Genomic DNA, 26,462 nt, shown 5'->3' on the forward strand with positions numbered 1-26,462 from the left:
ATTTAGTCTGGTAAGTTGAATCATGTATGAGCAGTACTTGAATTTCTTGTGTATATTAATAATGATCAATCGCGGTGTCACGACTCACGTGGAAATTCAAAGTCCGCCCCCTCTAGTGTTTACTTTCTCCTTCTCAGTCTCGAGAGGCCTGATTTCATTTCTTCCTTTCTCGACAATAACGCGTGCTTTCCTGCCTTCCTTTGAGATCAATTGTTTGCTTAAGCGACGAACGACTGCAAGGAGGATATTAACGAATATCTTTTTGGATCTTGAGCAAATTAGTGAGCACACTATTTATCTTCGCTCTTCTTCAAAATCGAATTTAATGTTGCTTAGATCGCTCATAGCGCTGAACTGTGTGAGCCTCGGCAAGGCTTTGAACAAACGGCTGCTGCAAATTCTGCTGTCTCCAGAAATTCAACTACGAGTACAGCGACTCCGGCAAAGCCACAGTTTCTGTTTCTCACAATAACGCAAACTTCCAGAGAAACACCATGCAGAATCCTAACGGAAATCATCATGCTCCTGGACAATCTGCCCAACCACCAGCCCTGTACCTCGAGCCTTCAATTAGTACTACTACGTGAGCCTCATTACCTTCTCCTTCAAAATTCGTTTTGGACTGATACATCTTTGCACCAGAGTGGTTACAACCACAACGACCACTACTACTTATGCACCCATTCCACTTCCCGCTCTCCCTCCAATCACTGCGCCACCTCCAAAAGACGGGAAAGAATACCCCTTATACAATGCTCAGCTACCGCATAGCGCGAGAGAGTTCAATATAGTCTTTCCCGGCGGAAAGAAGGCTTTGTTTCGAGATCAGAGCGAGGGGATCGAAGCAGAAGGAAGCGGAACGAACAATGCAATGGGATCGTCAAGTTTGGGTGAAGGGGAACTGACTTCAGGAAAAGGATGGCGGATGTTACCTCGTGAAGATTCGCATTCAAACTCTTCTCAGTCCCCACCGAACGTGATTCCGGTGGTAGGACTCAACGAAGCTTTGGAAGGCTATAGCACCAAGAAGCGTGACCGTGGTCATGAATTCGAGTTTGAGTCGATTGCGATGGAAGATACACCAGCGAGAAAGAAAGCACGAGCACCACCATCACCATTACCATCGCCGCATGGATCACCACCTCCAGATGCAAAATCATCCGTTGGTTGGCATTCGGATCCTCAGACCCAAATCGTTCAAGCGCCAACACCCCCGACGCCGTTCGAACCTGATCTGAGCATGACTACACTTCTCGCTCTCCCATCCCTCCTTAATCATTTTACCTCCCTTCCAGAATCTCTGCAATCTCATGTTCTCTTGATGCTGCTTCGGCACTCCCCTCTCCCTGTATTGCGTACCCTTCATAGTGTTCTGCATCCTACCCTCGCACGCGACTTCCTTACGTTACTTCCTCCGGAGCTAGTTTCTCACATCCTCGGATTCTTTACGTTATCAGCTCTTGGTAGAGCTTGTAGAGTCTGCAAATCCTGGAGGGGCAGAATCGAAGGAGACAAGGTCCTTTGGCGAGATCTTCTCATGCGAACAGGCTTATGGTTTGGCGGCGAGACTGAGGCCAATTTTGTCAAGATGCTGATGAAAAAGCGGCGGAATGCCATTGATTCAGAAAATACGCTCCCGCTTGCACATCCATACAAGATTCTATTCAAATCGCGATACCTCACTTACACACGGTGGATAAACAATCCGTCACCCAAACACATTTCATTCCATGCACACGGTCATAGTGTCGTCACTTGTCTTCTGTTCTCACAAAATCGTATCATCAGTGCTTCTGACGACCATTCCATCCATGTTTACTCTCCAACCACAGGTCGCTTATTACTGAGCTTGGATGGACACGAAGGAGGTGTATGGGCATTAGCCGCATACGGAAATCTTCTGGTTTCTGGGAGTACTGATCGGACAGTCCGGATATGGGATCTGCAAGAAGGACGGTGCTTACATGTCTTTGGTGGGCATACGAGCACTGTTCGATGCTTGGCTATCGTCAAACCGGAATGGATCACTCATCCAGACACAGGAGAGAGAGAAAAATGGCCAAAACGTACTGTCGTTGTGACTGGTAGTAGGGATCATACACTGAGAGTTTGGAGGTTGCCCAAACGCGGTGAGAGGGAGTTCGACTCGCGTTTACCACCGTCCCCCTCTGGGCATGCCTTACAAGCCAATCCACCCCTACCACCTTCATCACCGGATATTTCAGACCCGCCTGATCCATCGTTGAATCCATACCATATGCATCTTCTATCCGGACATACCCATGCTGTTCGCGCGCTCGCGGCTCGAGGAAGGACACTCGTATCCGGATCGTACGACTGTACCGTTCGCGTATGGGATATCCCTACTGGTCGATTGGTACATACTCTCAGCGGACACACGCAAAAAGTGTACTCCGTAGTCCTTGACTCCCGAGATGGGACCTGGGGCTCAGAAGGTTGGGGATATGGCAGTGCCGCTTCAGGTCGAGGATCAGATGGACGGGCAGCCTCAGGTTCGATGGACGGTACTGTTCGTTTGTGGTCCATCACAACTGGAGAGTGCCTGCATGTTCTATCCGGGCATACAAGCCTTGTCGGCCTCCTGGGCCTCTCGCCTTCGTTCTTGGTGTCAGCTGCGGCCGACAGCACACTGCGTGTATGGGATGCCCGTCTTCCATCAAACGATGGCTCCTACAACCGGACTTCTCTCGGCCCAAGTCCCAGTTCAAACTCCGCCGATCTACTCAGAGGCGTGATGACTGGCCATACAGGTGCTATAACGTGTTTCCAGCATGACGAATGGAAAGTCGTTAGTGGAAGCGACGGTACGTTGAAGGTCTGGGACTTGCGGGACCTCAACTTTGCCAATACATCTTCTTCTACTTTGAATGTGGCTGGCGGTACAGGAACCGGTGGATGGGGCATACCTGGAGCTGGGTGGGGCGCTGCTGGGTTCGGCGCAATTCCGGGTGCTGCAATTGGCTTTGGCGGGGCTGCTGCCCCGGGACCTGCGGCTGTCGGCGGTGCTGGTGCTCCTGGGGGCGGAGCAGTCCCTGTCGTGCGGGACCTTCTCACAGGCATTACTGGGGTCTGGCAAGTTGCATTTGAGGGTCGTTGGTGTGTCAGCGCGAGTAACAGAAACGATGTGACGGTCCTAGATGTGTGGGACTTCAGCAAGACCGAAATCGCTACTGGTGATCCTTTGTCCAACACTACTGGGAGTGGTATAATTGAGGTTAACGAAGAACAAGAAGAACGGGAGAGGGAGTCCAAAGAGGGAAACGTTTGGACATGGGAGGATGAAGAGTGGGTCGGTGAACCACCCGGTGCGATCTACGATTATGAAGACTCGGATGTCGAAGATTCAGATGTCGAAGGAGATGCAGGTATCGTTGGGAGGTATCAAGATGGCGATATCGAGCTCATTTCTGTACATGAAGAAAGAGATGACGATGACGATGATATAGTCTATACGGGTAGACGACCTCCTTCGTCAGGGCGACAAGAATCCATCCATCCCCCTTACCATGTCTATCGGCCGCCCTCGAAAGTCTTCGCAAGTTCAAGTTTGATTAATGCCGAGACCCAAACCGCCCCGCGTACACGAAGGACGACTCGAGCCATGAGTGAAGTCTCGCGAACTTCCGAACATAGCACGCGGAGTCGAGGGAGCAATAGCAGAATGGACGTAGACGTCGAGATCGATGTAGATGTCGAGTTAATGCCTGAAGTTCCAGAAGAACCACTTCACGAACAAGAGGCAGATATAGAAGGTGATGGAGAATATAGGAATCTCGCTGATGGGCTAGAAGGTGACGATAGAGACGCAGAAATGGTTGAGGACATGATGGAAATCGATCGAGACTTTACAGAGTCAAAACGATCTTCCCAAATTCACTCAGCAGCGCGTCATCGTATAGCTTCTAGACGTCTCGAAGAAGAAGATATCAATTCTCTACCAGAAGCATCTACTTCACGACATCGGCATGGCCCTGCACGTTCAAAACGAGCTTTTACTCCTTCGGCACCAAGTCGACAAGTGTCTGGGTCCTCCACGAAAGCCTTCGCGGGATCATATGTTGGGAGACGAGGTCATGGCCCGTCGACTTCTGCAAACCGTGCTGCCGAACTGGGCGAAGGAGAACTGACCTCCTCTGGTTCGAACTCCGCTGCTGATACACCAGGTGACGACGGAGAAGTGAGGATGAGCTCCCCAGGTGTTGCATCTGCGAATACGAAAGGCAATTCTAGACGAAGATGGTTGTGATGACGCTCTAGTTTGCTGATTCAATACGACTGGTATGTTTTCTCGAATGGCCGTTTTGGTTGCAAAGCTCATTGTTTTATATAGTCTACTGTGTCGTCTCCCTCAACAATCTTGACTATGTATAACTGTCCTTGTAATCAAAGCGGACCATTAACGATCTTATCATTTGACTGTCGCCCCGACAATAAACGATTATTATATCTCTTCTTCCGTGCGGATCTGATATCCTGTTCGTTCTTCGTTTCCTCCTCATAATCTACATACCTGTGTTCTTTTGTGTTTTCTTCTCCTGTATCGGTATCAACTTGTTTTCTTACTTACAGCCTTATTGACACCTATGCTCATTTTCATTCGGCCTGACTCTAAAGAAGCACTACAACCAACAACCAGGCATATTACACACAACTCATTTTTTATACTTACCTTTATTCACATTGGAATGTCTTGAAGTTTCGAGTGCAAACTGCCTTATGAAATTTAGGTTTATTAATTTTCAGAACGATTATGTATGTATCAAATCAATCAAGCCCGACCGACGTTTCTTAGTGTACACCATGAGTACCTGATGGTGGGTTCGCAACTAATATTCTCAGTGTCGACAGCAAATTTTTCCCATTAGTTAGGCCAGCTTGTGTGCCCCCAACCTTCGAGGATGCAGCCACGTTCTTGCCCCAGGTGGCAGTATTCTTTTGGACAATTTGAGAATGGAGAGGTTTCTTGTCCAGATTCGACTTAACACCAGCGGAAACTACCGAGACATGGTTAACGAACAAGCAGGGCAAAAAAAGGAAGACCAGACTTACCATCGCCCTTTTTCTTCAGCGGTTCCAACGCGACGTACTCCATAGACCCAATCCTATAAGGGTTGCTATTACTGAACATCGCCTGTGAGCCAACGACCACAGCAGAACTGCTAATCCGGGTTGTCTTCAGACCACTGGAATTTCTTGCAACAGACAATGGGGGTTCCTCTATCACGACACTACCAGGGACCATGCGCATCTTAGCGACGCTGCGCCTGATGTTCTCCCGCTCAATACCCTGAGGAGAATTGTGGTTCAACAAAGGAATTTTGTCTCCCCGGTCCTCCTGTCGGATGACGGGCGTGAGTCCACCAAACGACCCGACAAAAATGGTTTCCTGCCCAAAAGTGGTTTTTTGTTCTGCATTTTGAAGGATGATTCCTGGCTGGGGAGTGGCAAAGAGCTGCGTATGAAGGAATGATGGGTGGCTGTAGAGGAGACCGCCTACTTGATGTGGCCGTTGCTCGATGACAACATTGTTCGAAGTAGAGACGTCGGAGAATTGGGAAGCAGTGTAGGCTTCGATAAATCGACGATGATACTCTGCAGATGGAATCTGCGCAATCTCCAACAGATTTTTATCCGGGCTTAGTAATGAGGCTCTGGTCGCGTCGAGGTCGCGAGTTTGCTTCAAAACTTTCGGTCTGAGGGTTCGATCCTTAGCCGCATTCCTCTCCGTCTCTAAAACGTCTCGTTTCAATTTTTGCAACACGCGTTCATCATCTACAGCGGCTCGCTGCAGAAATTCCTTGAACTTTGGGCGAAGTTGGCGGAGACGACGAACGTAACGTTCAAACTGATCCGGCATCATGGCTTCAATGTTTGGTGAAAGCCGCACAACGTGGGTAGTCAGCGCTCGACGGTGCCCATAGTTCCCTGGTCCTGAGTTCCCATAGCCACTTAGATCATCAGGGACGGAATTTCGTTGTTCCCCGCGTCTTCCTTCCTCGGCCTCTCGCGCCTGCACCTGAAGAAGGTTTTCGTTAGACCCAAAGCCTTCTTCCTCTGCCTCAGGTCCCTCGTATCTGTGACAAAACTCTGAATCTATGATCCAGTTTTTTGAATTCTTTGAACCGAGAGTTTTGGCCCATGTCGTCTTTGGCCTGGTCATAGGCCGGACCTGCATCTCTTCGAACCGCCTGATAAACCGCACTTCGTCTTCGGCTTTGCTCCATTCAATAAACTGGGCTCGATCTTCGAAGGGAGCAGGGAGGGTAATGAAGGCATTCCGTCTGCGAAGCGCCAATGGACGTTTCAGGCCCCAGGAGCCTCTCGACGCATGTGAGGGGGGTGTGTAGTATGTTTGTCTGATTTTTGGGTCAAATGTGGCGAAGCGGGAGCGTCGAAGCAGAGACGCGAATGGGGAAGAAGGTTGAGGGATGTTCACTACAGTGGCCGCTGACCTAGCTGCTGAGCTAGCAGCTACAGAGGTTGAGGCCATACACTTTGTGAAATTTCCAATAGTAAACTTCGGTGAAGGCAGGGTGAAGGGCTTGTTAAGAAAATACACGTTAACTCACCGTCGTAGCTGTTTAGAACAGGACAATTTGTTGCCTGCCGAACATAGTCCCATTCCGGCATAGCAGAGCGTGGGAATACTATTTGCCTACATAAGGCTGGCTGTTTTCTTTCAGTCTTTAAAAAAAATTCCTGGCGTCCAAATTACCGTCTATTCGCTGTGGTCTTCTTGACTCGTTCATCAACGAATTAACGGTCCAGACAAACGTCAAAGAGTAATGAGAGGCTCAAAAACAATCTTTGCTGATGTTCCTCCCACTGGTTGAGGGGCAAGGACGCAGGATCACCTGGAGTCTCCTACAGTCATTTTACGATCTTTTCATGTACTTCACTAGTCTTTTCGTCCAATAAATAAGTGAGTCTCCTTACTATTGTAACCCTTCTGTGGTGTATAAATTCAGCCAGTGAAGATAATCCTGGTAAAGGAACGTGCCCCGTTTCTCCTCCAGTTTTGGTGGATGAACCTCCTCCATAGCAGAGGACGCTTGAACGGCTCCAGTTGCTCTGCTTCGAGCTGTTGCATGGATGTCTGTCAAGTAGGCAAGGGCACGGATGGAGAGTGTAAGGCGAGACTGAGGCTTGTGTACACACATCCACACTTTTGTTGACCTGTTTTTTTACGAATTCGTCGCTCACGTTATTTTTTTCTATCACAGGTTTACCTATTTTCTAATACACTCTCTGCTCCCATTAATCTATCTACGATAACATCCACTGTCAATCTTAGCTCTACTCCTGTTATAATCTTGCTCGTGTACTCCAATAAGATCCATTTAACCTCACGCAACGTGCCCTCTGAGGCTCCGAGAGGCTCTCTCTGGCCTTTGTGCAGCAATCTCCGGATTACAACACTACTGACGGTCCGTCGTGAAGTTCCCAGAGGTTCCCCAGCAACAAGAAATTGAGCCATCAATCAAAACTTCCCATGACCAGGAACACGACGTCCGCCTGGCGATGTATAAATATAACATGAAAACTAAATTTTTCATCCCTTTTTCGTCCTTCTTTCCCATTTCCCCACCCTCTTTCGAGTCCCCTTCAACTTCACTCTTTGCGCCCGGTAGCGCCAATCGACCTATTCACTTCACTTTCCTCTCTCTGTGATTGTCCATTAGTTCCACCTACTCGTTATTCTTCTCGACTTCTCGACTGCTATCCATTTATCACAATGTTCTTCGTTCGTCTCTCTTCCTTCTTCGTAACCCTCCTCGTGGTATGCTGCGCCGCGTCTGCCCGACCGTTATGGTCTTCGCGTGCCCTCAAGCCTCGTCAAAGCACGCTGAATGTTGCTACCTGTACGGATCCCGCGACGCAACTTGTGGAGCACGATTGTAATGTCGCCTTGCTTGGGGTTAGTTTAGCAGCATGTTCATATCTATATGTTATATTCTGACGTGCTTGCTGTTGGGTTTGTTCCAGCTGGGTGGGGGTATTGCCGGAGCCATGTAGGTTTTCAATCCCACATCAGTTTTCTTTTCAGCCCTGACGAAGCTGCTGTTTGGCCTTGAAGTGAATTCCTCCGTGTGAATAGCTCTACTACTTCCGCCACAAGTGGTACTTGCACGGTCACTGCTACTGCTGTCGATGGAGGTATGTGCTGTGAATCGTCAGGCAAGGTTCTAAGCTCATCAAACTCCTGGTTGTGTTAGGAACCACCATCGACATTTCGAAGGGTAGACTTGAAGGACATGGATCCACCAATGGTGGCTTCGACGTACGTCTTTCGAATTGCACTAGCAGAGTATTCCAGATTCTGACTACATTTACTCTGCGGACAGAACCTCCTCACCGCATGTGGTCCTTCTCCTGGGTCTATGGTCATCGGAGGTGGCGCGAAACCTAGTGAGTACATACTCCTTCTCCACCTCGCTGAAGGGCGGCTTACCTTCCCATTTTAGCCGGTAACATCCAGATCGCCATCTCTGCTGCTGCTTAGGAGAGTCTGGTATTCAATGGCGACTTGGAGACTTTGAAAGTGACTGGGAATGTTTAGAATTTTAATGAGTTCGAGAATTATTCGTGGTCACAAAGAGAAAGGAGTCCAAGTTGGGTCCTTGAAGGTTTAACCCATGTAGGCTATGTTTCCCTCGGGTCTACCCTGGCCTCCTACTAGTTCTTCGTTCCTTACAGCTCATGTTCGAAATTGGTCGATGTCCTTATTCGAAACTTTGATATTGAATTGGGATTTGGTTGTGAATGTATGTGTGTAACATCACCTTGCTTGCAATGGTCAATTGAACGTATATAAAATCAACCGCCCGTGCAAATTTCCCTTTCAAAGTTGTCTCTGTCTACTCCGAGTCTCCGACCCGACGGCGCATCACTTTTGCCCTATAAGGCCTTTTCAAGTGTTATCCATGGTTTGCTCTCACTCCATTTTTACAGCTGTCATTGCTTTCGGAGCCGCTTCTTCTGCCTTCGCTATCCCTGGGCCAACTCAACGTCTAGCGCAACAAAATCGCACACCCAACTCTTCTGGGAATATATATCCCTGTCGACCTCTCTGTTTCTCGTCAGGTTCACTCCTCCGCTATTCCTTAGATCCTGAACAATGGAGATGACACAGTTCTCGATATCCCTCGCAAGGGCGTGGCAGATTGTAGAGGTGGAAAATAGCCATGTTCGAGATCTGGACATCATTTTCAAAGACAATACTGAGGGGTACTGGGTTGGTCGCGTGAGTGTTTTTCTCCTTCCTCGATGAAACTTTGTTAAAGCATCTTCATGGATCTTACAGGGAGGAGTTTGGTGAACAAGAATCCTGAAGAATCTCCTCGTTGTGTTGAAATTATTCTGGTTCCGGTCCCTATTTCCTCCAGTATCGGCGCCAGGTCCGTTCCATTTTTTAAATTTATTCAACATGAATATGCCAGTAACGATCCACCAGAGTACCCGCCAGCGCAGCGCAGAACTCGCAGAATCCGGTCTTCCTCAATTTCAACCTCAGAGCCCCGTCCGCCGTATGAGAGCCATTGAATCTGCTCCACAGAAGACTGAGCCAATCGTTGTGGACTATTTCCAGACACTCAGTGCCTTCAAAGAAAAGAATGGTGAATGGGTCCAGTTTTTAGATGAAACATCACCCGGAAAGCAGCTCAAGAAGATGAGCAATGAAATCCAGACCGTATGGCATCAGTACTTGAAAGATGCGTGTAACACTAAAATTATAAGCCACGCTCGCTCTCCCACATAAGCTGACTTTGGGCTTTTAATTCGTTTATCGTGTTTCCACGAGTCTTACTACAGCTGGTTCCGAAAGTCTAGGATGAAATCAGCCTCCTCACATCATTGGAGCACTGCTTAGCCTTGTTTGTGGATGTAGACAAAATAACAAAGATTAACCAGAGATGGATGCATGGAATTGTTGTAATTACATTGTTGGAGTAAACTAGGGCTCTGTAAGAAAGGCAGAGCTGCTTGCTCGGATTTGTTTTTTAAAAAGGCTAGGAACTATGTGCTTAAGCTCCTCCACAAACAAAGCCAAGGCAGTAACTTTTGGAATCAGCTGTAACTTGTATTCCCATTTCGTAGGTAGTACAAGTACAATTGTCTTCGGTGTATCGAACTGTAAACCTGTCTTCCTCCCGAGACATGATCCACAGCACTGTTGATGGTATATCTGTTACACCCTCTGAAGCCTCGCACCGCAACTCGGAACAACTCCTAACTCAATCTCTTTGGATATAACTTTCTTCCTGGCATCCTCCTCCTCCTCCTTGGATATACCCACTTCTTCTCCTGCTGCCTGCATGCTCTGCGTTAGGAAATGCACTGTTCTGATGATCCAGGCGCAACCAAACTCCTTTCGGGTAACACTCTCCATTATTGTGATAGTATTATCGACATCTTCCGGGTCGTCAGAAATCTGCATAGGTAAAGAAATTTCCAAGCTTGTTACTTGATGCGTACTGCTACGCGGGAAGGTTCGGTGGACGATCTTGTTTCCTTCCTTTATAAAGTATAATCGGCCACCAAGGACAACTACGTATAGTACTTCGAGGGAGGAATGTTCTGAGGACCATGTGGTGAACCGTTTGTCTGATTTTGGTATGATCATGAAGCCCATAGATATAGGTTTAGGCTCTGAGTGAATGTAAGTCAAACATGGGTCAGATCCAAAAAGTTATCATCTAACATGGTGATAATATGCTTACTTTTATCACGTCGTTCAAGTGCAAGCATACCAACGCCATCCAGATTATGGGATTCAGAAGTAAGGGGGACCAAGGAAGTCATTGATGACCGCGAAGAGAACTTGTCAATATTCACAGGCGAAGCAAGCACCCCGGCGAGGTAATTAGCGAGAATGATGCCTGCGATGAAGATTTTGTGGAAAGAAATGAGGGCAAGCATGTCGATATCGATACCAAGATGAATGCTAGAAGAATTGAAGAGAGTGTGGAAGGAAATTCGACCAGCGAATTAGACCAAGTTCTTTTGAAGACACTATATGAACATAGAGTTGACCCAGATTAGCTCAGACATTGACAAGAACAGAAAGATATGCAAAAAATGGTTTGAGAGAGTAGTGAGGACCCAACATGTACCATCTGCAGGGTACTCAGCTATAGAGACGCACACAGACACCACTTACCGAACCAGCGTTGAACTTTGACCGTTGATTGGGCTTTTAAAAATCAACAGCGATTATTTATCGTCTTTCTTAAGATATCCTGTCAATTCACGAAATGATAAAAATGTTCCGTCCCTGCTTCCACCGCCTAATTTTGGTAGGAAGTAGGCTGTAGTAGGTAGCCACAAGAAAAGACCGCCGTAGGCGGAAGCCACCATATGTCAATGAAGGCAGGACAAAACACCCTAAAATTTAACATATCACCTTGCTTGCAATGGTCATTGAAACATCCAACCTCGAGCGTCTTATGCAAAATTTCCTTTTAAAGTTGTCTCTGTCCGTTCCGACGGCGGAACAAAGTCACATGATTTCCTTATAGGGCAAAAGGGATCCGCATGTAGCCCTTTTACTTTCAACTCCAACCCTGCGCTCTACCTGTCCCACAACTCACCATATTGCATCGTTCCTGTGCTTTGCCTACAGGATTGTTCCTCGTTTCGAACGGTTCCCCTCTGCCCCCTAATTATTGTACCTTTATAGATTGTTGTTTCTATCCCACCGTATTTTACACAAACTTCCCTGGCAGGAGTCTCCTGCTTCTACAATCTTAGTTCATCCAACCTTGTTGTCAGTTTCTTCTCTGCTGGTGAGAACAGCTGGCAATTTTTCCTCCAGACTATCACTATTGTCCCCTCCTTCCTTTAATCCCTGGTGGCCTGAAAACTCACTAGATTACCTAGTATTATGTAAATTTATTTCACGACTCAGCCTTATCTTGCATATTTTTCTTTTCGTATTGCCTCTTTGGCTCAATGGCACCCTATGGCACCACACACGCCGTCCCTTATAGGTTCCCAAAAGTTTCGCAAGCGGAGCTAGATGCTTTCCTGAGACACGAGGTATTTACTATTGGGAGATAGCGACGTAAGGACAATTAATTCTCTCCTTATACAGGTGCCAACATGAGTGAATTCCCAGCGCCTGTGGGTCAAAGGCTTTTACGGCCAATATCTCAGTAGAAAGGACAAGCAATTTGTCTCCGAGTCCTAGTCTTGTTCTCCAAGCTACATAGATCCTGGCATGGATTTGGGTAGATTTGGGTAATGTACATATAAAGCTCAAGTTTAGTGATACATAATCATTAACCATTGCCCAACAATTCGACGAATTCACCTGGGGTGTACATAAATCCTGTCTAGATTAATAATACTAGAGTCATAACTTCGAATCACTAGTTCCAAAGTTCCAGATATCAAGCATCGATTGACCACTCTTCTTGGAATAAGCACATACGGCCCATTGTCCATCGAAGGCAACCTTCCAGAGACTCAATGTATCCCTCAGAAGATCCTTGACAGCTGTACCGGTTCGAATATCCCACATACGCAGTAAACTATCGCCTCCACCCACAAGCCTCTTTCCATCGTGATGAAACGAAGTGATAGGGCTAGGATGATCATCTAGGGTATGTATGAGGGCACCGGTGATAGGATCCCAGACTTTGAGTGTTGCATCGGCGCAGCCAGAAACTAGATAGGGCGATGGATCTGAAGAAGAGAGCTCCAAGAGTCCGACGAGGGACATGTGGCCGGTGAGGGTATGTAAACGGACGCCTGATGTAGCTGAATAGATATTTATCGTACCATCCAGACCAGTGGAGTAGACCTGATCTCGGGTGGGGTCGTATACAACGACGTAAACTGGGTGTTGAGTGAGTTGGAGTAAGGAAGTACAAACTAGAGCATACCTTTATCGCTATGCCCATTTAAGACGTGCTTGCATACCCCAGAAACAATATCCCAAACACGTACAGAATGGTCATACGAACCCGATACTGCAGTGCGACCATGGGCAGAGATACTGTGTATTGGTTCTGTATGGCCTGTGAGATTGTGCAAATGGTAGGGATTACTGCTTGCATCGGCGTCCTGAAAAAAGTAAGCGAGGAAACGCGTTCGGTCGTTGCAGCACATACTTCATCAGCTATAAAACTCGTTTTATCCTTTCCGGGAATGGACCATACTTTGACAGACTTGTCGCGACTCCCGGTCGCTATTAGAGGCAGCTTATCAGAAAGCTCCTTCTCCTTCACACTCGACTCTTCCATGGCCGGAGAGACAACATCCAAACAGCGAACAGTGCCCGAATGTCCTCTGAAGACATGCAGACACTTTCCACTAACCAAATCCCAGATTCGAACAGTTTTATCCGTAGATCCACTAATGAGAAGATGTTGCCCATCATAGTAGATAGAGGAAAGAGACCAGATTCCACCTTCATGCCCAACCAGGGTAGACCTTAACTGTCCTGTAGACAAAGTATATACTGCGATTGTATGATCATCCGAGGCAGTAATGATGATATCGCGTGGAACGTCCAGTATGAGGCAGGTCACGACGTAGGTTCCATGAATTTCGAGGGAAATATGTTTACGAGTATTGAGATTCCAGTCTTGGGACAAAGAAGCTGGCTCTGGTTGAAGATTCATGGAGATCGTGCACGGACCATATTTCATTGCGGTCATTAAATCTACACGCCCGGTACCCGGCAGAATTTCTAGTCTCGTGCAATGCACGTTCTCTATCTAGGGGTTAGGGGTTAAGGTTAAAATGAATATTAATAGTCCTTGGACGGTGCCATGTATCAATCAATCTATCATTACAAAGAAAGGGATTCGAGAAAACCCAAACAGGTGATCTAGTTTGTATTATTGATTTTTATCAGTTGCATGCTCTCAATCTCTCTCAATCTTTGTGTTTCCGTAGTGGTTGGAGGAAATTTCGAATTTCCGTTCGGATGCGACTCTATGCAACGAGATAACAGCTTTATGGAATCGCTGTGAGAGCAAGGTAATGCGGGTAACCTGAGATCAACTGGAATCGCGAGGAACAGTAAAGTACATGCACCATGCGCCATTCTTCATTCAACAAATGTATCAGCTTGTTCAGCCTGAACAACTTCGAAGACACATGCTTGCTACGCAATAGTTCTTGGAGGTTGCCAGTATTCATCCAGGTCTTCATGCAAGAAGCCGGGTCATTGCATTCAGGTATCCTTGAACACTACGGTGCGCTGATGCCGGAGCTTGGCGGCGGCATGTTGATTATGCATTAAGTCCTTGGTTTTCAATAAAAAGGTCTACAGCTTTCCAATGAAGGTCTCTTGCCCTTTCCCGGTATTCGACAAGAGATATTTACCCAGAGTATCAGCAGTACTACTTTTCACTCTTTTCCTCTCTCTCCATTCGCTTCGTGGGCCGCACGATCTACTATCATGCAGCTGGAGATCACCCTTTCACGTTTCTTCGTTCACCTTTTAAATTGGACAATCAAGCATGTCCTCTTTTCAGGCATCCTCCTCCTCGGTTCATTTTTCAACACGCTTCACAAGAAAGATCTTTCACTTCTTTTGTTAGAGTTTACGTGCTCAGCAGTGTTGATGGGATGTTTCATGTTCCTACTGAGGAGAGCGCTGACTGTGACTCCGAGGCGGCGCACGATCCACTTGGATGACCTGGAATCTGGCTTCCACCTCGGCACCATCGAAGCCACATCCGTCATGAGCGCATGTCCTATATGCCTCGCCAACGAGATGCCCCTTTTCAACTCACTCGCTCTGGGACCGTCCGCCACTGGTAGTGACAGCGAGAGGGAGCAAACATCGACTTCCAAGTTCTTGATGATTATCCCGGTGCTCATCTCCCGACCGGTAATGTTATTGGAGGGGGGCAATGGGGAGGTCAATGAGAGCCTTTAAGCCGAGGTGAGGTTCAAGAATTTCTCAAGCGGAGCAAAATAATTCATCATGGTCATATACTGATGCCAATGAATTATAGGACTTGCCTGGTTGTTCAGGACCTAGGAGCGCTGTTGTGTCTGTATAAACTTCTGATTATGTTCGTACTCCTTCGCAGAGTTTCTGAACTCCTTATCGAAATTCCGAAATCGAGAGGAGCTGTTGACTGGATACCTACAAGGATCTGTAATACAGAATGAACAGTGCCTTTGTCTTTTACACAAATGGGTTCAAGTGGGTCAATCTTCCATTCGAGACTGATCCCCAATGAGCAGTCAGTACACACGATAACCTACAACTCCAGGACGAAGTGACTACAGTCCGACAACAAAGACAGTACACAGGAAAAATACTACTTACAAGATACCTTGACCAGAAGTCTCATATGCAAAGAAAATGTAAACAGAAAACCATCCAACAATCTCACTAAAAATGTAAGGAAATAATTCAAGAACAATGATGAACCATGGCATACCACTTCGAACTATAACATCGACAAACATTTCAATGGCACCCAACCGTGGTCAGCCCTCATGCAGAGCTTGGAGTAGCGGTGAACAAGGACGCGAAAAAGAGTGAAGTGCTTTCTATGGCTGCAGGTGTTGCTGAAGACTCTGCGACAACAGTTGTCGAAGCTGAACCGAAAGAAGCAACTGTTTCCGAAGCCGAAGATACGTCAGTCGCAAGAAGAGACGCGGTGAACAGCGAGGTGCTTTCGATCGCTGAAACAATCGAACCTGCCGACGTTGTTGAGACATTGCTCGAGGCTGCCGCCATTGATGTACTGGCCGCTGAGGCCACCGTCGATACAGCAGAAGCTGAGGAAGCGTCAGTACTAAGTGACGATGCCGTGAAGAGAGATGTGCTCTCAATCGCGGAAACGACGGCGGATGTAGCCGCGGTTGATATAGCGATCGTATTGGTTGCTGTGGTAGTAGCCTGAAGACTAGACAAGATACTGAGCGCCTCTGAAGGCGAGATAGTCGTAGTCACAATCGAATTCGTATTGGTCGCCGTGGAAGTAGCCTGAACACTAGACAGTATACTGAGCGCATCTGAAGGCGAAATAGTCATGGTCACAGTCGAGTTCGTGGTAGAGGTAGATACTGTAGTAGTACTCGTGCTTGTACTTGCTGAATCCGAGAAACTGAATGTGGAGGAAGCTAACGTAGCGCTGCATGAAGTAGCAACACTCGTACTTGTCAAAGTTGAGAAACTACTGGTAGAAGTAGAGGACGCAGACACGACGCTGGATGAAGCAGAAGCACTTGCACTCGTCGAGTTTGTAGAACTGGAAGCAGTAGACGTCGAGTTCGAGGAAGTTGACGTCGATGTTGAATTGGAACCCGTTAAACCACCACTGGCGCCACTAGCAGCAATGATCGATTCTGCAGAACGTTGACTTGTGCAACGAAGAACCTAGCAAAACGTTATGAGCTATTTTAGATAATGAAATCATATGAATGGATAGGTACCGCATCGTTTGCCTTGGTCACGCTAGGAACGGCAAAACAAGACTGAGTTGCGATACATGCAGTAGTCTTCCACTTTGTACCACTGCATTCTGCAGCCTCACCATTTATGCAGGCAACTTCGCCAGCTACGTGTCAATATAGTCAGAGTTTTATATCTATTCCGTGACGACCAGAACAATCAGTTGCATACTCACAAGTGCAGGCATCACCAGAAGACAAACTCTGGAACGCAGCATTCAGCTGTTGTGCAAGCTGAGCATTGGTCAAAAGCTCCGCAGTGGTAAGAGATTTGACCGGACGACCATGCAGTTGAATCACGGATGACGAAAAGACGACTAAGAAAGCGAGAAAGAGCGAGAACGAGGACATGACCCAGGGTGCTGTATCGACCAGCAGACGTGAAGTGCAATCTCAGGCTCTTCCAGAGCAGGCTGTGCAGGACAAAGAAAAGGAATGAAAGAGCACCCGGCTCGAAAAGTCGGAGCTGTGAAGGGAAAAAGAAAACGGGTAAGGTATAGTGGAGGAGGTGTAGCAAAACAAAAATGCGGTCGCCGGGTCATATATCCGTAACCACTCGCAAGACCTAGAACCTAGGGGTTCAGACAAGAATCTGGCCAAGTCTGAACGAAGTCTGAACCTCATTCTTTAGATAGCTGCTAGATAGTTTATAAGGAAAACATTGTATATATCTGGATCAGGTAATGCAAAACGGCGCGTGAATGCAGGCCACGAATGCGTCCAGAATTCAAACAATGATGTACATTTTCGATACTGTAACTTTACAGGTCAACCTATCAACTCCCGCGCTTCCCTTGCTGGTCTGGCGATATTTGGCCTTTCACTCGCGCAACTTTCGTGTACTTTTCGCGTTATAGTGTTCATCATTCCAAGATTTTCAAACAAATTCGGACCCTTTGAAGTATCCTCCAATGCGCTTTCGAGAACCGCGAGTATCACCCGAGAGCAGATCATCGAATTTGCTGTGCCACTGACGAGGTAGGTCCTGCGAAAATAGAAACAAGTGAGGGACATTCTACAAGTGGAAGGATCAGGAGACATTTCACGTACTCAACAATAGGTCGCATCAGATCAGACCATATGGATAACGAGACTACCAGAGCAGAAATCGATTGAACGTACGACTCTAAAGGCAGGAACAAAAGTCAGTTTTTCCTTCCACAAAACTGCAATGTAAGAAAGCACCATCATGTGACTCCTTGAAAGCGTCGTTGACGATCTCCACGCAAGTCTCTCTGGCCTTTTCACCAACGTTCTCACCAGCACCATCAATCACATTAGCCAATGCTAGTACCAAGCTTCCTGCGATTCCCTCCTCTGATGTGCGAATACCACTGATCAGCTCTGTAATAACGGGATCTACTCTCGGTTGATTCTTCATGAGAACTCCTAACGCCCTCCCTGCCTTTGTTCTAACTACGACTGAAGCAGGATCACTGGCACTCTTCACGAATGTTCGTTGTAATTGCGGGAAGAAGGGTTTTACAAACAATGGGATGCGTTCGAGCATACTCGTCAAGCCACTGAGGATGGCTGTCTTTACTGCTGGAGGATAGGATGTTGCCTGGGTCGCAACACGGATTAATGGACCAGTAAAAGGTACGACGAATGGCTTAAACGCTTCGGGTGCAGTACGTTCTACGAGATCGCCAATGGCATAAGCCGCTGCTTCTCGCTGGTCGTTACTACCTGTTGTCAAACCGGCGATGATGATTGGCACCATTGGGGCGATTCCCTTGGTAAGACTGAACCCAGGAACGTCATGCCCAGGAGCTCCAGCAGACTCGAGATTCCGGTGAAGCGGAACTACAAGTGGTTCAAGCTCATCCTTCGGTATTGACTTCACGTATACATCCAAAGAGTGTTGAGCAGCAGTGTGTACTTCGACTTCTCTGTCCTCCATCGACGGGATAAGTTGACGTATCCAGTCTACGTGATATATGGAAGTGTCGAGTTCGGTGACTTCACAGAAGATCGCGAAGAATTGGAGCGCGTTTACACGTCTTCGAGGCGAATCATGTTTGACCCTATACAAACATTAGTACATGTCTGATCTTAATTAACCCTGATGTGAACCTACCAGCCCAATAACAGGAGCATCAGCGTATTCAATCCTTCCGTATCACTGACAGATTCTAACAATGCCCGAAGTGCTTCATCTACAGCTTCTCTCAGCTCGTCATCAGGAGTAGGAGATCCTTCAAGTACTTTTACAATGGCATTAAGGATAGTAGTAAGCCGTTTGCTTAATGCGTTCCCAGCCACAGTAACTAGAGACGCCAATGCCCTAGCATTGAAAACAGTCATTGGGATTGCGGTCAATGTCGGTATGAGGACTGGGAACACAGTACTTGCACGAACCTAGACAGAGATTAGTAATTGACCTTGAAGAATGCACTGCTACAAACATACACTCATGACCTCTCTCAGAGCTTGCAAAGCCGTGCCTGAACCTTTTCCAGGCTGTCGTAATGCCTCTAATAATGTTGGGATGGTCTCGTCAATCGCTTTGGCACCGATATGTTCTTGCAGAACATCGAACGCTTTTGCGGCAGCCGTGCGAACATCGCCCTCGTCGTCGACAAGGCACTCGCGCACAATGACGATGATACCTTCTTCGTGGTCTTCCCGCTGAGAATCGGTAGTGCTTTCCCTGAAAATTCAGTCGTTAATATCCCTAGAATGGTTGAAGGATGATCGAAGGAACGGACATGATCTCGGATAGCGCAATACAAACACCCTCACGTGACTTGGGATCAGTTGATGAGGCTTTGGAACGGAGAAGTGGCATAATTTCTCCAAGTATACGTTCCCCGAACTTTCTGCAGATCTCGGCAATTGTACGACCCGCAGTCTGATAATAATATCAGCACAGGAAAGAATGGATAGACTAGTACCGTACCTCTTGTTGTTCAAATTCAGAACTTGAGCTAAGGAAGATAATCTGGTTGATGAGCTCAGGTAGAATTTCCCTGACTGAGAGAAGGCTTGGTCAAGAGAGTTACAGCAAGAGGATCAAGATGTCCTACCAGTTCGAGGAGTGTTGTGCACCAAAGCTTTCCAGATTTGAATTGATGCTTGGCGTACGACCACAACGCCATCTTGTCTGACAAGATACAGGGCAGCAAGTAATCTATCACGGCGCTCAACACCAAGAACTTCAACAAGAGCACGCCTTGAAGCATCTGCCCCGCCAACTTCAGCAGCAGTGTCGTCCTCTTCATCAATATCAGAGGGCTTTCCGGATATACCTGAAACTTTGAACAGCAACTCTCCAACTAGGTAATGGAAGCATGCTGAGAGAAAATTAAAAACAGTTTGAGGGCACGTCATGGTAGCACATACACGTATACGCCACCCAGCATCAAACATGCCGCGCTCCAATTCCGGAAGTAGAAGGTCAATGGCTTTGCTAGAATAGTTGGTAATGACCATCCGTCCAGCGCGCATAGCCGCTTCTCGAACGTATTCTTCTGAATCTGAAAGTCCGCTGAGAATCGGTCCAATGATTTTAGGAAGATGGGGTTGAAAGCGGGAACCGAACGTAGCAGGTAGGTAGACCAGAAGAGACATGAAACCTTCCCGAACGGTCGCGCGAGGAGATTGTGCATTGGCAATAATGTCTGGAAGAAGACCTTCTAGACGCTCCATTCCCAGTCCTGAAAGGACTTCACTAAGACCTTGAGCTGCCCCTTGTCTGTCCACGCCAGAGGTGTCCATTTTGAGAGTCCGCAGTAGGCCTGGGACAAGGTCAGGGAAGTGAACTTCACCCATACGTTCTACCAAGGTTCCCAGAGCCTTTGCTGCCGTCGCCCGGGCCTCCGGAACTGGATCGACCAACACCACGTGCACAAGAGGCAGAAGTTGCGAAAGGTATGGTACAAAGTCTTTCGTGTCTGTAAGAGAGGCCAGATTACCAACAATTTGGGCTGCTTTTTTCTTCGTATCGGCGCCGCGTTCTCGGAGACCCCTCTCGATGATAGGGACAACCTGATGATGTCAATTATCAGATACATAAGAGCTTTATACAGGTTGCGGGCTTACCAAAGCCAGTGACGAGTGGTCAATGTAGTGCATGAACGAAGTTTTCAACAGCCCGGCAAGTGCATTGGGAGTCTTCGCAGGATCAACAAGAGCTTTGAGCAGGACAGGAACGAGGCCTTGAATTTCAGGATTGCTGATAACTTCTCCAAACTGTTTCAAGCTCTTGTTGGCTGCAGCTCGAACTTGTGCATGCGAATCCGTCAAGACCTCAGTCAATCGTGGAATCACGATAGGAAGCGAGAGTGAAAGCTGGCGTGGTGAACAATACGCCATCATACCCAGCAGTTCGATAGACCCCTTCTTTGACCGCCACTGTTTTTCGTCCAATCCAGAAAGTAGTGAAGGAAGGATAAGCTTGACCCCATAACCGGACATGTTCCCCATGATTATGCGAGATGCATCTTGAGTAGCTTCGCGTACGTCCGCTGATGCATCTCCGAATAGTGTTAGCAGAATGGGTAGAATGAATTCAATATAGGGCTCGAATAGACGTGCAAGAGTGTTTGATAGCGTTTCAATCGCAAATAGGACTCCTTGTCGGGACTCATAACGCTTCTTGTCCTCGCTGGCAGCGCGAAGTTTAGTGACAATTGAAAACTCCTTCATTCCACCGATACCAGTGCCCTTGATTACGCCAGCAAGACCATATGCAGCGCCACGTCGGCTGGCATATTTGGGAGCATTGAAGAGATCCTCTAGGAGGCTGTCAACCAAGGCAGGTACTTTGGGACGCATGAAGTTAACCAGTGGGAGAGCATTCAGAGACAGCGATCTGGACTTGCTCTGATGGCGTTTTGAGAGCTTCAACGAGTCGTTCCACAATATTGGGAATACGAGTATCAGAGGCATCCAAGTGGCGAGCAACACGTCCGAAAAGTATGACCACCGCTTCCTTAATATGATCACCTGTTTCAGTCACAGAGCTAGGTGTGCTAAGATGCTCTTCGAACATGGCAATGAGAGGAGCAATACAAGAGTGTCTATGGAGGTCAACTGTGATTGTCCCAGCAGTCAGCATGCTTCTCCGTACCTCTGGAGTACGGTCTCCAAGTGCTTCATCCTGGATCAGAAAGAGGAAGAACGGCACAACTTCAGTCTCGATAAGGAGCGGGGAAAGCAGCTGGAACGCGCGCGAAACGGCCACCCGAGCTTGCCAAGGATCCGACTGCTCAAGACTTTGCGCGATAACCATACCCTAGAAAGACGATTAGTGGACGATGACGAGTAGATCGACTGTGGCCTGACATATTGATCATATTCTGGCGCTAATATCCTGGCTTTATCGCGATAGTAGTCTTTGAGAATGGTCATAATTTCGACGATAGTTTGAGGCCAAAGTTCTACAGCTTCTGATATAGCGGCGGCGGCGCTTGATCGAACGTACACATTATCGTGCCCTTTATACGCATTCAAACGGTTTGAACTTGTTTTCAATAGCCCGAAAACATACCCAAGTAGTTCAGTAATTGCGTCATGAACGATTGCGGTACATCCAGGCCGTTGTCCTCCCAGATGTGACGAGCGAGACGTGCATTTTTTTCATCTTCATCTTGGCAAGCGATCCAAAGCTCCGCAGACCAATCGAGGTCGGTCAAATCGAATGGCTATAGCAAATCATCAAAACCATGAACCACATATATATCATTGCGTACTTGGAGAGCTTGCAAACAAGAATTGCGGACGTAAACCTCTTGAGAGAGTGTTCCACGCACGAGAGTTTCAATCTCTTCCTTCAGTGCTGAACCGTGAATAGATTCTCCAAGATCAACTAGAGACGAAGATGCTTCTTTACTAAGCTTAGGTTGAAGGCGAATGATGTGAATCAAGAGTTGAAGGGTCTGCTTGCGAGGAAACGCCATATCTGAAACTTGAGTACACGGAGTCAGATAATGACAACCGCAGCGAAGTTCCAGTTTTCTCACATTCACCACAGTGAACTTGATAATATCCTGGGTCAAGGAGACTTGTTCCAGCTTCTCTTCGAGCTCTTCAGTAACTACACCTCCTTCCAAAGCGACATGATTAAAAAGCGGAAATATGTAGGAGAACGTGGCAGAATCAAACGGGACATGTTCCGAGAGAAACCGAACATGATGTAAAACCCGAAGGACAATTAGCTCTGTATAGTGATTTTTCAGAGAAATAGATAAGCCGCCAAGAAGAGCACGTACGACTCAATGGCTCCGCTTTGAGGTCTTCGGGCACGACGTTCTCTCTCAAGCATCGCAAGGTCGCTATTCCGATCCACTTGCGAAATGTATCCAATCTCTCGGAGCAACATTGAGCAAGGCGCTATGATAGTCTCTTGTTAGCCATCATTTCAATTGACGCAACTTGAAACGACATACCAAATACGTTTCAAACGCCAGTTCGCCCACAAGCAAATATCCCTTAGCAAGCGCACCGTCCAGCAGGAGCGTCGAAATTGGAGATACATACATGCGGAACTCATCCACAGACGTCTCCATCAGGCTTCTCACTAGATACAACCCGCGTATTAACTTGAAATGCACATCATTCACTTTTGCGCGAATTTGGCTTTCCTTTGCAACTTGCGCTTGCACCAGTGCTTGTTGTTACTTGGTCAACGTAGAGGTTTTTGCTGCCTTTGCCTTTTTGTCTGCAAGAGACTTGCGCAGCTCGTCCTCCCATTTGTTGATCTCACTGTCTTTGCCTTTTTTGTCTCGTACATCTTCCTTGGTTAAAGATAAAACTAAGGGAAGACATTGTGTGTTAGCCATTGCAACTCAAAATTGATGAGAGAAGACGAGCCATCCACGAATGCTGTTCCCTCTGGTGTCGCCCAGATCCCAAACTCATCTTCGGTCAAAGAGCTCAGGACATCCAGGTTGATATCTTGTCTCAACTGCTCAAGGATTTTGGGAAGTATATCACCAGGTGAAACAAACGCAAGGGTTGACACAGTCCGGTAACAAGCTTCAGGAAAACCTGACTGAATTGGAAAAAAAAAATGTTCAATCGCTTGAGGGTACATATAGCCGGAACGAACCTTTGTATCAGAGAGAGAGGCATCCAGAACGAGCTTGAGGAGCCTGGCTAAATGTTTCCCAATCACCTCTCTAGGATCTATATCTGCCTTTTGACACAAGTCAATCCACGTTTGGTGTGATGACCCACCTACAGGAACGGAATGAGATGAGCGATGGATGAGCAAGAGGAAGACTCACAAACGAGCACATGATTTGCTATGATTACGTAATCCACTACTGCATTCTCCCTCACAGCTAAATCAAGTTCCTGTCCAGATGCTACAGTACTCAAGAGCAACCCAGAAAGATGAGAATGCTTGTTCCAAGGTTTATCCCCAGTTATCGAGCTTGGTGCTCCACGCGATAAGAACGCAGTAATGGCATCCCGGATGATACTGTGAGCCAAATTGGGATAGTGCATGACTATGGCTTCTAGGGAGTTATAAACATCTCGTCGTATTGAGCGTGAAACACCGTCAAGTGCAAGGTGTAAGAACACCGATCCAAATTGAGTCCTAATTAAAGGCAAAGGTTAGAAAATGACATATGAAAGTGTAATTGCTAACCTCAAAGCCTCACTCTTCGAGATCTCGGCATTGAAATAAACTACAGCTGCCTCACAAGCTCTCAAAAGCCACTTCTCGTCATTAACATCCGTTGCCTTTTGATACACCTTATCCCATAACAAGAACGACGGTTTTACGCCCACAGTCGAAATGCCATGCAGCACCGGATTTTTTGCCACGAAATCATCGAATTCCCCCGACTTTGCGAGTGGACCTAATAACAAAGCAATTGCAATGTAGGCCTCCAAAACGCCTCCGGAGGCATTTAGAGGATTAGCGGCAACATTTTTCAACGTGGTGTTTAACGCTGGCATAATAGCTTTGGTAAACTCCAACATGGCATCGGTGTCAGTCGTTTTGGTTCCAGTCCTCCATAAAGCGCTCCCTGCCATCAGGCAAAACGCGTGCCGGATGGATGGTTTGATACCTCCCATTTCTTTTGAAATGAGCCCCGTCACTTCGGGTGTGAGAGGTTTGTTATTGGACAGTAAAAAGTTGACGTGGGATGGAAGTGCATCAGCCAGGATCATCACTGCACCTTCGTGAGTCTCTTTCGCAAGGAGAGGTACGGCGGTCTGAACTAGAGTTTCGGATATTGCTGATGAAGGAGGCAACGATGCAAGCATCGAGTACAGAGCAACACGGTGATCAGGTCCAGCGGTTTTGCTGGTCGTTGGGAGCGCGAGTAATTCAGAAACAGCGAGGGAAAAATCTGAATCACAATTGGGGCTTTTGGTATTTGTAGATACGAGAGATCGAAAGAGCGAGACTGAAGATGTACGGATATTAGGATTGCTGGACTTGGCGCTATTGATCGAGTAGATGAGGATACGTTTGAAAGAGTCAGTAGATAGTGAGTGAGAATATGTTCTGAAAAATTTCGACAGCACTGGAAAAAACTAAAATCAGTGTTTGACTTTAATTTGTGTAGATGAATCACCATCTAGGGAGTATTCCGGAGAACGAAGGACTGCCTTGTCGGCAGTCGGCAGTATCGATGTAGTAAGCTCTTCGTCGGTGACGAAATATTGAATAAAATCCTCGATAGACGTCTAAAAACGTATGTCAGCGAGTCGTTTTGAAGCATGGCGGAAGTCTTACTAGTAGATGCTCTGGTACCGGCGACCTTGTCATTAATACAGATCCAATGTACAGCGTGATTATTTGAGACTAAGAACCAAATGAGGGATGACACATTTAAACAAGACTAGCTCGCACTTTCAGCCATGAAGGAAGCCTCTCAGCTGGTCCTTCTTCCACATTCTTCAGGCGGACGAGAACACTCACAGCAACGCCGATAAGTTGCATAAACCGCAAGGGGGTTTGACTGTCCTTGATATGAGCCAACAGTGTAGATATGAGAGTTGGGATTTTATCACCAGCCTAGATCAATAGATCGAGAAGCTGAATCTACATTGAATGGAGGGAAACACATACTGAGCGTAAGGCACGTCGAACGCGGACAAGTGCACCCTTTTTCAGAGACGGTTTGGCACGGTTTGAGTCGTACACCATATCCAGTAGTATGGCCATCGATCCAACGAGTGACTTCCAGGATAGGGTTTCGATGAATTTGGGATTAGACTCTAGGCATACGGTATATAGCCCAGAACACCAGCCGAGCAAGACAAACAAATTAGAAGGCGCGTATGAGCTGCTCACAACGTTCAGTAAGTGTGCGATTGGATCATTATTGCCAGTTGTACCTCGATGATCCACGCTTAGCGAAATGCGACACTTCATTCGATATCCATCCTACAACCTGCTCTGCAACCCCCATTTTCAGCTCATCAGGTGGACCGTCCTCTGTGCCACGCAATTCGTCCCTTTTTACTAACACCATTCCAACCTCCTCGACCGCTTCTCTTGAAGGACTGTCAGAGTATCTCGGATATGTCAAAGTTAAGAGCCTGAATATATCCATGACCTGCGATAGTGTCAGATCTGAAAAGTTTCAATTTCAGTAGATACGTTGAAAGATAATATACATACCTCCATGTTTAGCCAAAGTAGACAACTCGTCGCGGAGAAAAGAGAGCCTTATGCTGGTCTTACTATCCATCAAAACTTTTTGCGCTGCGATCATTGAAAATGACCAGTCTTTCATGACTTGATCCCTTTGCCACAAAGAGGCTGATGAACCAGAGCCATCATCGTCAGATTTTCCAGCCGACGACAGCCAAGACTGTACATCCGGTTTATTCATCGGCCCAGCGTTTTGATCTTTGGCCTTGAGTTTAGACAGTTTGACTTTTCCGGACGCCGTATTGAATCAGACGCGTTTCAATCTGACCCAGTGTGTGTGCTGGCAGTAGGTGTGAGGGAGAGAAGTAGTTTTGGAACGTGGTCTTATAGAAAGAAAGAGTCAAGTTCTGTTCATCGGACGAACACGAGCTTTCGGTGCCGTGAATTT

The 26,462-nt window shown here is 47.2% G+C and overlaps 9 protein-coding genes across 9 annotated transcripts; 4 read left to right on the top strand and 5 right to left on the bottom strand.

Moving 5' to 3' along the window:
• Nucleotides 1-97: 97 nt before the first annotated feature.
• C8R40DRAFT_1251695 (WD40-repeat-containing domain protein) lies at nucleotides 98-4,745 on the top strand. The gene is made up of 4 exons (XM_046233705.1): nucleotides 98-281; nucleotides 337-583; nucleotides 643-4,299; nucleotides 4,352-4,745. Exons 2-3 carry the CDS (start codon nucleotides 495-497, stop codon nucleotides 4,265-4,267), a joined length of 3,714 nt encoding a protein of 1,237 aa, XP_046085907.1. The 5' UTR covers nucleotides 98-281; nucleotides 337-494; the 3' UTR covers nucleotides 4,268-4,299; nucleotides 4,352-4,745.
• A 64-nt stretch (nucleotides 4,746-4,809) lies between these two features.
• Nucleotides 4,810-6,511, bottom strand: C8R40DRAFT_1170916 (uncharacterized protein; the record flags this gene model as incomplete). The annotated part of the gene is made up of 2 exons (XM_046231609.1): nucleotides 4,810-5,015; nucleotides 5,071-6,511. The coding sequence occupies 2 exons, from the start codon at nucleotides 6,509-6,511 to the stop codon at nucleotides 4,810-4,812; spliced, it is 1,647 nt and encodes a 548-aa protein (XP_046085908.1).
• A 1,245-nt stretch (nucleotides 6,512-7,756) lies between these two features.
• C8R40DRAFT_1170917 (uncharacterized protein) lies at nucleotides 7,757-8,524 on the top strand (the record flags this gene model as incomplete). Its single annotated transcript, XM_046231610.1, has 6 exons — nucleotides 7,757-7,939; nucleotides 8,008-8,033; nucleotides 8,099-8,178; nucleotides 8,238-8,302; nucleotides 8,367-8,430; nucleotides 8,487-8,524. 6 exons carry the CDS (start codon nucleotides 7,757-7,759, stop codon nucleotides 8,522-8,524), a joined length of 456 nt encoding a protein of 151 aa, XP_046085909.1.
• A 615-nt stretch (nucleotides 8,525-9,139) lies between these two features.
• C8R40DRAFT_1170918 (uncharacterized protein) lies at nucleotides 9,140-9,781 on the top strand (the record flags this gene model as incomplete). Its single annotated transcript, XM_046231611.1, has 3 exons — nucleotides 9,140-9,269; nucleotides 9,326-9,406; nucleotides 9,462-9,781. 3 exons carry the CDS (start codon nucleotides 9,140-9,142, stop codon nucleotides 9,779-9,781), a joined length of 531 nt encoding a protein of 176 aa, XP_046085910.1.
• A 429-nt stretch (nucleotides 9,782-10,210) lies between these two features.
• Nucleotides 10,211-10,941, bottom strand: C8R40DRAFT_1170919 (uncharacterized protein; the record flags this gene model as incomplete). Its single annotated transcript, XM_046231612.1, has 2 exons — nucleotides 10,211-10,671; nucleotides 10,743-10,941. 2 exons carry the CDS (start codon nucleotides 10,939-10,941, stop codon nucleotides 10,211-10,213), a joined length of 660 nt encoding a protein of 219 aa, XP_046085911.1.
• Nucleotides 10,942-12,376: 1,435 nt separating this feature from the next.
• Nucleotides 12,377-13,649, bottom strand: C8R40DRAFT_1046100 (WD40-repeat-containing domain protein; the record flags this gene model as incomplete). The annotated part of the gene is made up of 3 exons (XM_046224351.1): nucleotides 12,377-12,861; nucleotides 12,909-13,089; nucleotides 13,113-13,649. 3 exons carry the CDS (start codon nucleotides 13,647-13,649, stop codon nucleotides 12,377-12,379), a joined length of 1,203 nt encoding a protein of 400 aa, XP_046085912.1.
• Nucleotides 13,650-14,256: 607 nt separating this feature from the next.
• On the top strand, nucleotides 14,257-15,311 carry C8R40DRAFT_230707 (uncharacterized protein). Its single transcript, XM_046234412.1, has 2 exons — nucleotides 14,257-14,923; nucleotides 14,997-15,311. The coding sequence occupies exon 1, from the start codon at nucleotides 14,435-14,437 to the stop codon at nucleotides 14,915-14,917; it is 483 nt and encodes a 160-aa protein (XP_046085913.1). The 5' UTR covers nucleotides 14,257-14,434; the 3' UTR covers nucleotides 14,918-14,923; nucleotides 14,997-15,311.
• A 386-nt stretch (nucleotides 15,312-15,697) lies between these two features.
• Nucleotides 15,698-17,103, bottom strand: C8R40DRAFT_230702 (uncharacterized protein). The gene is made up of 6 exons (XM_046234411.1): nucleotides 16,626-17,103; nucleotides 16,432-16,556; nucleotides 16,156-16,375; nucleotides 16,064-16,103; nucleotides 15,884-16,011; nucleotides 15,698-15,753 (listed from the first exon to the last, which is right to left on the bottom strand). Exons 1-5 carry the CDS (start codon nucleotides 16,798-16,800, stop codon nucleotides 15,990-15,992), a joined length of 582 nt encoding a protein of 193 aa, XP_046085914.1. The 5' UTR covers nucleotides 16,801-17,103; the 3' UTR covers nucleotides 15,698-15,753; nucleotides 15,884-15,989.
• A 9-nt stretch (nucleotides 17,104-17,112) lies between these two features.
• On the bottom strand, nucleotides 17,113-26,455 carry C8R40DRAFT_1105792 (armadillo-type protein). The gene is made up of 28 exons (XM_046228139.1): nucleotides 26,042-26,455; nucleotides 25,756-25,993; nucleotides 25,487-25,703; nucleotides 25,268-25,432; nucleotides 25,151-25,219; nucleotides 24,990-25,101; nucleotides 24,050-24,938; nucleotides 23,682-23,998; nucleotides 23,504-23,631; nucleotides 23,273-23,446; nucleotides 23,074-23,189; nucleotides 22,842-23,031; nucleotides 22,665-22,785; nucleotides 22,391-22,612; nucleotides 22,146-22,360; nucleotides 21,944-22,097; nucleotides 21,739-21,890; nucleotides 21,238-21,688; nucleotides 20,494-21,215; nucleotides 19,797-20,439; nucleotides 19,479-19,727; nucleotides 19,352-19,425; nucleotides 19,161-19,303; nucleotides 18,862-19,102; nucleotides 18,530-18,810; nucleotides 17,635-18,476; nucleotides 17,500-17,575; nucleotides 17,113-17,434 (listed from the first exon to the last, which is right to left on the bottom strand). The coding sequence occupies exons 1-28, from the start codon at nucleotides 26,253-26,255 to the stop codon at nucleotides 17,218-17,220; spliced, it is 7,632 nt and encodes a 2,543-aa protein (XP_046085915.1). The 5' UTR covers nucleotides 26,256-26,455; the 3' UTR covers nucleotides 17,113-17,217.
• Nucleotides 26,456-26,462: the final 7 nt, after the last annotated feature.

Source organism: Lentinula edodes, assembly GCF_021015755.1.
Source record: "Lentinula edodes strain Le(Bin) 0899 ss11 chromosome Unknown C8R40scaffold_19, whole genome shotgun sequence".
NCBI lineage: Eukaryota > Fungi > Basidiomycota > Agaricomycetes > Agaricales > Omphalotaceae > Lentinula > Lentinula edodes.

Excerpts from the sequence above, each read along its gene's own strand:
- C8R40DRAFT_1251695 (XM_046233705.1), top strand. The coding sequence starts at position 495 with ATGCAGAATCCTAACGGAAATCATCATGCTCCTGGACAATCTGCCCAA. Across the intron at positions 584-642 it reads CCTTCAATTAGTACTACTAC|AGTGGTTACAACCACAACGA; the intron begins GTGAGCCTCATT and ends TCTTTGCACCAG.
- C8R40DRAFT_230707 (XM_046234412.1), top strand. The coding sequence starts at position 14,435 with ATGCAGCTGGAGATCACCCTTTCACGTTTCTTCGTTCACCTTTTAAAT.
- C8R40DRAFT_230702 (XM_046234411.1), bottom strand. The coding sequence starts at position 16,800 with ATGTCCTCGTTCTCGCTCTTTCTCGCTTTCTTAGTCGTCTTTTCGTCA. Across the intron at positions 16,557-16,625 it reads TTCTGGTGATGCCTGCACTT|CTGGCGAAGTTGCCTGCATA; the intron begins GTGAGTATGCAA and ends ATTGACACGTAG. Across the intron at positions 16,104-16,155 it reads TAGTTTCTCAACTTTGACAA|TTTCTCGGATTCAGCAAGTA; the intron begins GTACGAGTGTTG and ends CTCCACATTCAG.
- C8R40DRAFT_1105792 (XM_046228139.1), bottom strand. The coding sequence starts at position 26,255 with ATGAATAAACCGGATGTACAGTCTTGGCTGTCGTCGGCTGGAAAATCT. Across the intron at positions 19,728-19,796 it reads TGATGCTGGGTGGCGTATAC|TTGGAGAGTTGCTGTTCAAA; the intron begins GTGTATGTGCTA and ends TCCATTACCTAG. Across the intron at positions 18,477-18,529 it reads ATGCTCCTGTTATTGGGCTG|GGTCAAACATGATTCGCCTC; the intron begins GTAGGTTCACAT and ends ATGTTTGTATAG.